General features: G+C 37.2%; 1 protein-coding gene across 3 annotated transcripts in view; it reads left to right on the top strand.

Annotated features, from left to right (window-relative positions):
* Bank1 (B cell scaffold protein with ankyrin repeats 1) overlaps positions 1-7,500 on the top strand; it is a 288,493-nt gene that overhangs the window by 31,459 nt on the left and 249,534 nt on the right. For all 3 annotated transcript variants that reach the window (XM_031375619.1, XM_031375621.1, XM_031375620.1), the window contains exon 2: positions 1,943-2,344. In XM_031375619.1, the coding sequence (XP_031231479.1) occupies positions 1,943-2,344 (402 nt within the window). The remainder of the gene's footprint in view (positions 1-1,942; positions 2,345-7,500) is intronic.

Below are 7,500 nucleotides of genomic sequence, written 5' to 3'. Positions count from 1 at the left end.
TGGATATGTTCACATATGCATATAGGTGTGCTTATACATATCTGTGTATGTGTGAGAAGGTCAGAGGTTTATGTAAGATGCTTTTCTCAATAACTTTCCACCTTACAGGGTGTCTTACTGAAGCGCATGGTCTCAGCTAGATTGGCTAGCCCATGAGTTCCAGGAATCTGTCTGTCTCCAGGCCTGGAATATAGGGATTACAGATGCTACATCCAATGTCTTCTTTCTTTCTTCCTCCCTCCCTTCCTTCTCTTCTTTCTTTCATTCCTCCCTTCCTTCTTTCTTTCTTTCTTTCTTTCTTTCTTTCTTTCTTTCTTTCTTTCTTTCTTTCTTTCTTTCTTTCTTTGTTTCAGTGTGGGTTTGGAGCTCAAGCCTGCAGGCTTTTACAGCAGGTTCTCATCAACTGACCTTGCTCCGAAATCCCTTTATACAGCAATTCAGTGAAGCCTTTTCTCACCTCGACCTCAAGATATTGTGTTATTCCTATGTCGAACCCTTTTCTTTTTTATTTTAATCCACTCTGTCATATTTTCCTGCAGTGCTTTCATTTCATCCTCTTTCAACATTTGCTTTGAAGCACCCAGCTTTGTTTCAGGTTGGAAATTAAAATATTTCCAATTTCTAATCTAGGTATTACTTTTAAAACTATACTCGGATGATGTAGCCTTTTATTTTTAACTCTTGTTTTACTCAACGTCCATTAGATTTTGTCCTCTGAAGTCCTGTCAGTTTCTCCCTTAATTATTTTCACTAGGCCTTGTATGCTGAATTGTATTTTTTTAATGTGGTGATCATTGTTGTTTTTATTGCCATTTGAAATGGTCCCATCTGATACAAAAAAACAATCGGTACTCCTAATATTTACCCTGCTCATATTTATCTAAATGAATGTTAGACTTTTTTATGGCTAGGAAAATATCCCTATTAGTTTACTTCCTCTTGTATTTGGTACTATTAAATTTAGTATTAGATAGCTCATACAGATGAGGAAAGGGGAAGAGGGGGTAGTCTGTAAACCTCTGCAGTGAAGGTCTTCAGTGGTCCTTGTAATGTCTTCTGCAAAGTCCTCCACTCTGTTCCAACACAGAGGTTGAATCTGTGGACTTACCTTACTTCTCAGACTCAGCTTTGAGTTTGTCTTGTAGGATCTTGACACAGATGCTCTGTGATACAGTGTCAGATAGGAAAGTGATGCCCGAGGACCTTGGTTCTGAGTGGGAGAGAGTCTTTAGTTCTGTATTTTTCTATAAGAACCTCCTGTGTATTTCAATATTAATGTCTTAATATTTTTTAAATGTTTTATTAGATGTTTTCTTTGTTTACAATATCTCCTTTCCCAGGTTCCCTTTCAAAAAAAAACTAAAACAAACCCCTGTTCCCTCCCCCTTCCCCCTGCTCACCCCCTACCCCCTCCTGCTTACTGGCCCTGGCATTCCCCTACAGTGGGTCATAATTGTGTACAGATAGGAGTGGATATGCTTAGGCCACAGCAGATATATAGAAGAGAACAACATATGGGACTCAGTTCTCTCTTTCATGATGTTGGGCACAGAGATTGAACTTGGATGCTCTGGTTGACAGCAGGCATTTTACATATGAAGCAGTCTAGCCAGTCCACAACTTCTTAATCTATGACACATCATTACCCTACATTCCTTTTGGTTTTCACTGTTGAGTTCCTTCATGTAAATGCCTTCTGAGAAGTCATATTCCTGCAGTGAGTACAGAGAAAGCTCTTGCAGGGTATAGAGTGTGTTATATCTTACTAGTTTTATAAGGTGCATGATTACAATAAGGATAGTACTGTTTTACAATATTGGTGTCTGCTATAAGCAAATTACCATGTTTCCATATAGTATATTACAAGTTTCGAATACAACAACTTGCTATTAGCTTTTGAACTATAAGAAAATTAAAACCTTTCCTCCCTTCTTTTTTCCAGGAAATGCAAGAGATGTCCTACTGTTACATGAAGAAGATGATGAAATTTGGGCCCTCTACTTGAGAGATATATTTTCACAAGTTATAGAAAGAGAAGCAATCCTGTTGTATCCCTTGTACAGTTTTTCTTCTTCTTCACATTTGGAAGTGCTAAACTTAAATGCTTACAAATGTAAACTTCTGATATTATCTAATAGTCTACTTAAAGATCTGACACCAAAGAAGTGTCGCTTTCTCGAGAAGATACTTCACTCAACAGGAAGTTTTATGATTATGCTTCGTGGAATGGAGAGCTCAGATCCTTTCTATCAACGATTAAGTATCCCCAGAAGGGGATTGGAGATCACAATAGAGCAGCATCCCGACGAATACATGCATACCATCATAAGAATCTTAAACCAAGGTAGGAATGCCAAAGCTTTTTGGAAGGTTTCAAATGTTGAGTTGCTTATATTTTGCAATGTAGTGGCTGGAGAGATAGACCAGTGATTAAGAACAGTGGCTACCTGCTTGTCCAGAGGACTCAAGTTCAATTCCCAACACCCACATGACAGCAACTCCAATTTCAGGGGATCAAACACCCTCTTTTGTCTCCCTAGGCACCAGGCACATGGTATAGTTACACATGTAGGCAAAATATGTATATACAAAAATTTTTCTTAAGTTTTTCAATATAAAATTTTAGTTTCTTTAAAGCCTATAAACAGCTGGTACCAAGGTAAGATTAAAACATAGATGTCAACTTCACCTAACAATGTTCTGTCTTGTGCAAAAAAATGCATTACAGTTCTTCACTTAGCTTCATTCCAGTAAAGCTTATCATTGACTCTAAAAATGGTTAATGCATACAAATATTCCTTCAGGCAACTTGGATGCCACTATGATAGTACAAGAAATCTCTGCTGTGCTGTGTGCTGGTTTGTTAACTTCTGGTATGACTGGTAAAGCCTGAACTGCTGCTATCTACACTCATGCTGTCACCAGCCAACAACATTTCAGAATCTGAAGGCTTGAGTTAGAATCCCAGAGCTTTTATTGTTCTTATAATTGCATGATGCTTACTATTGCAGAATGAAATGCTATTGTTTTCATCAATTTTTAAATGGCAAATTTGATTTTAAACATAGAGTCATGATAGAAATAACAGAACTCAAGTTCTTGTTCATCAGCTAATTACATTCCTGTGCAATAGTCAGGTTCTGCCACTAATGTCATAAGGACCTCCTTCTACAGGTCTCTGCTATGTCACAGAGGGTGCTATATTCAGGTCTACCCTTGATTTCTCAATTTACACACGGCCTTCAACATCCAGGTTTGTAGTGCTGGCTTTGCCTTTACAGGGGAAAGGTGGAGTTATTATTTTGTATTGGCCTTTCAGGTGTCAAGGTTGGATTTTTGCCTTGGAACCTTCATGTGCATTCTCTGGAGAAGCCCTCATAGGGCTACATTCATAGGGCATGTCTCCACTTTAGTTCTTTAACGGGACAAAGAACTAAATGTCTCTTCTTCACCATATGATGATTTGTCCAGCTCAGGTAGATTACTACTCTTTATAGTTAGGGCCCCTCACAGTTTTTTTAATTTTGTAGAAAAAAATATTATAATTGGAAAGATATGAGGAAATCAAAATAAAGTGCATACAAATTATGAATATCACAAGGTATTTCTTCCCCTGAGGCAGAGCAGTAAAGATTGATGGCAAATTATAAGTGATTCTTCATATCTGTAATTTCCACTTTCTCTGAATAACTCTCAATGGGCTGTGTGTGTGTGTATGTGTGTGTGTGTGTGTGTGTGTGTGTGTGTGTGTGTGTGTGTGTGTATGTGTCCATGCATACTATGGTGACTATGCAGAGGTCAGGTGAGAACTCTTGGGTGTTGAAATTAAGTTATTGTTTATATTTTATAGGGTAAAATCCTCTACATACAGATAACAAATCAATAATTTGAAGTTACTGTTAATACTCATTTTCCTACATTCAAATTTTAGACTTTGAATTTTTTAGAGTACTCTGGGTATATCAAATGGAAATATTGAAAAATGTATAGGGAATAAGAAAACTGTTCTATAGAGAAGGCCGTTGAACTCTTTTCAATTGATAGCTTCTGAGGGAGGAAGACTCGTCAACTTTTCGAGGTATGGCCTAACTGGGCTAACCATCCCATTACACACCAGATTGGTAAGTTAAAACAAAGTAGTAAAACATGAGAAGATAAGAGGAGGTGAGGGGTTTGGGGTGAGTATGGGAGGGAGAAGTGGGAGGAGTGGGGAAAAATAATCAAGATACATTGTACATAAATATGAAATTCTCAATGAATTACATGCTTATTTAAAATGCTGTTGAAATATGACGTATCAGCCAGAGATACAGGGATGGAACCAGAACGTTGGGCAGTTTTTGGCATATACAATTGTTATGCAACAGGTTGTTTTACTAATCACTACAGTCTATATAATGATTCATTTGCTTTGATAAATGCTTCCGTGCTCCACTATATTCTTTTATGGTTTATATTGCCATTGACATTAAATATGTCAAGCCTGATTTTCAAAACATAAACAGTAAAAAATAGATACAACAGGGCAGAGACGGGGAATTCAATTCTTCACATCCATTTTTGCCTCTCCTCATCCAGTAGAGAAATTACACCAGTATAGAAAGAACCTTTTACTCAGAAACATGCTGTGATAAAGAGGATAATAAAAATGCCAAGGAAGTCATGAAAATAATTAAATGTTTAATATATTCACACAGACAAAGAAAAATCACAGGAAATTTTATAAAATTTAATGAAAGAGAAAGATATTTAATAATTACAATACTCAGGCAAAGTTTATGATATTAAAAAGTTAAGTAGTGATTCATGTTTCATCCGAGTATTTTATTTCCTTTTAAGAAATTAAGAAAACTAAATTTCCTGTCTCCCTAATTCTCAAAAGAAGACTAACACAAATCCGTATGATCTCTCTTCTTGCTGCTTTATGGCACACATGGATAGCATTTTACCCTTTCTCCTGTTCAGTTTTTCATTTGACTTTGACTCTAGACATAATAGTTTAGTATTTCCATCTAAGCTTTCTACAACCCTGTTTATTGTATGTATACATATGCATGATTTATACAAATTATCTAGCATTGTTTATTTTTAATTTTGAAGTACAGAAGCTTTATTCTGGCTCAGAGTTCGAAGGTACACTTCACAATGGCAGGAAATACGAGGCATCAGGAACTTGAAGTAATTGGTTTCATCATATCTATAATCAGTGAAGAGAGCTACGGATGCTCCCTGTTGGTCTGTTCCCTCCCAGACCCCAGTCACGGAAGGTGCAATATCGAATCAACTATTAACACTAACCGCTGAACTAATTTGCAAGTGTACCCAGCAAATTAGAATTGAATATATTGGGTCTTTGTCTTACAGCTACGAAGAACCTAGACCCAGTGTGTCAGAGCAGAGAGACAGAATTAGCGATCACAGTCAGCAATGTCCTCTGTGATGTCCATACATAGACAAGTACAGAGAGAGAAACAGAAAAGAACAGAGATATTTGGTTCCATTTATGACATATCTGATTTAATCTTCTTGCTTTAGTTTTTAATGTTAATATTGCATAAAAACAGAAATGTAATATATTAATGAAGTATGATATAATACACATCATATAATGTTTAAAATTAGCCCATCCAGAATCTTAGGTTCTGATATGTACCATAGTTTTGATATCTATGAGGTTAAGCCCTTTTTTTCTTACAGTTTTTGAGAATTTCATACATGAATGCTGTATTTATACCAGTCTACCTAGCCCTCATCCCTCATATTTCTCTTCCTTAATTATTACTAAATGTATATGTGCATATGTGAATATGTGCATATATATATGCGTATGTTATGTAGTTTTGCATATGTATATATATGTATACATATATACATACAAATATATTCCATTTTTTTACTTTGTTTCCTTGACATTAAAAATATGGCCTAAAATTCCTAGATTTTTTCATATTTTTTTATTAGATATTTTCTTTATTTACATTGCAAATATTATCCCCTTTCCTAGTTTCCCATCAGAAAAACACTTATTCCCTCTTCCCTCTCCCTGCTCACCAACCCATCCTCTCTTGATTCCTGGCCCTGACATTCCCTACACTGGAGCATAGAGCCTTCACGGGACCAAGGGCCTCTCCTCCTATTGATGACTGACAAGGTCATCTTCTGCTACATATGCAGCTGGAGCCATGAGTCCCACCATGTGTACTGTCTGGTTGGTGGTTTAGTCCCTGAAATCTCTGGGGGTACTGGTTAGTTCATATTGTTGTTTGTCCTAAGGGGCTACAAACCCCTTCAGCTCCTTGGGTCCTTTCTCTAGCTCCTTCAATGGGGACCCTGTGCTCAGTCCAATGGTTGGCTGTGAATATCCACTTCTTTATTTGTCATACACTGGCAAAGCCTCTCAGGAGACAGGTATATCAGGCTCCCGTAAGCAAGTACTTGTTGGAATCCACAATAGTGTCTGGATTTGGTGATTGTATGTGGGATGAATGCCCAGGTGGAGCAGTCTCCTTCCTTCAGTTTCTGCTTGACACTTTGTCTCTGTAATTCTTTCCACGGGTATTTTGTTCCCCCTTCTAAGAAGGATTGAAGTATCCACACTTTGGTCTTCCTTCTTCTTGAGTTTCTTGTGGTTTGTGGATTGTATCTTGGGTATTCTGAGCTTCTGTGCTAATATCCACTTATCAGTGACTATATACCATGTGTGTTCTTTTGTGATTGTGTTACCTCACTAAGGATGATATTCTCCAGATCTATCCATTTCCCTAAGAATTTCATAAATTCATTGTTTTTAATAGCTGAGTAGTACTTCATTGTGTAGATGTACCACATTTTCTGTTTCCATTCATCTGTTGAGAAACATCTGGGTTGTTTCCAGTTTCTGGCTATTATAAATAAGGCTGCTATGAACATGGTGGAGCATGTGTCCTTTTTACATGTTGCAGTATCTTTTGGGTATATGCCCAGGAGTGGAATAGCTGGGTCCTTTGGTAGAACTATGTCCAATTTTCTGAGGAACTGACAAACTGATTTCCAGAATGGTTGTACCAGTTTGCAATCAATGAAGGAGTGTTCCTCTTTCTCTACAACCTTGCCAGCATCTGCTGTTATGTGAGATTTTGATCTTAGCCGTTCTGACTGGTGTGAGGTGGAATTTCAGGGTTGTTTTGATTTGCATTTCCCTGATGACTAAGGATGTTAAACATTTCTTTAGGTGCTTCTCAGCCATCCGGTATTCTTCAGTTAAGAATTCTTTCTTTAGCTCTGTACCCTATTTTTAATAGGGTTATTTGGTTCTCTGGAGTCTAACTTCCTGAGTTCTTTGTATGTATTAGATATTAGCCCTCTATCGAATGGAGGGTTGGTAAAGATCTTTTCCCAATTTGTTGGTTGCCATTTTGTCCTATTGACAGTGTCCTTGCCTTAATGAAGCTTCGTAATTTTATGAGGTCCCATTTGTCAATTCTTGATCTTAGAGCATAAGCTATTGGTGTTCTGTTCAGG

Source organism: Mastomys coucha, unplaced genomic scaffold, assembly GCF_008632895.1.
Source record: "Mastomys coucha isolate ucsf_1 unplaced genomic scaffold, UCSF_Mcou_1 pScaffold16, whole genome shotgun sequence".
In the NCBI taxonomy this organism is placed as follows: domain Eukaryota; kingdom Metazoa; phylum Chordata; class Mammalia; order Rodentia; family Muridae; genus Mastomys; species Mastomys coucha.
The sequence above is the reverse complement of the archived record's forward strand: the minus strand, read 5'-3'. Positions and strand labels throughout refer to the sequence as shown.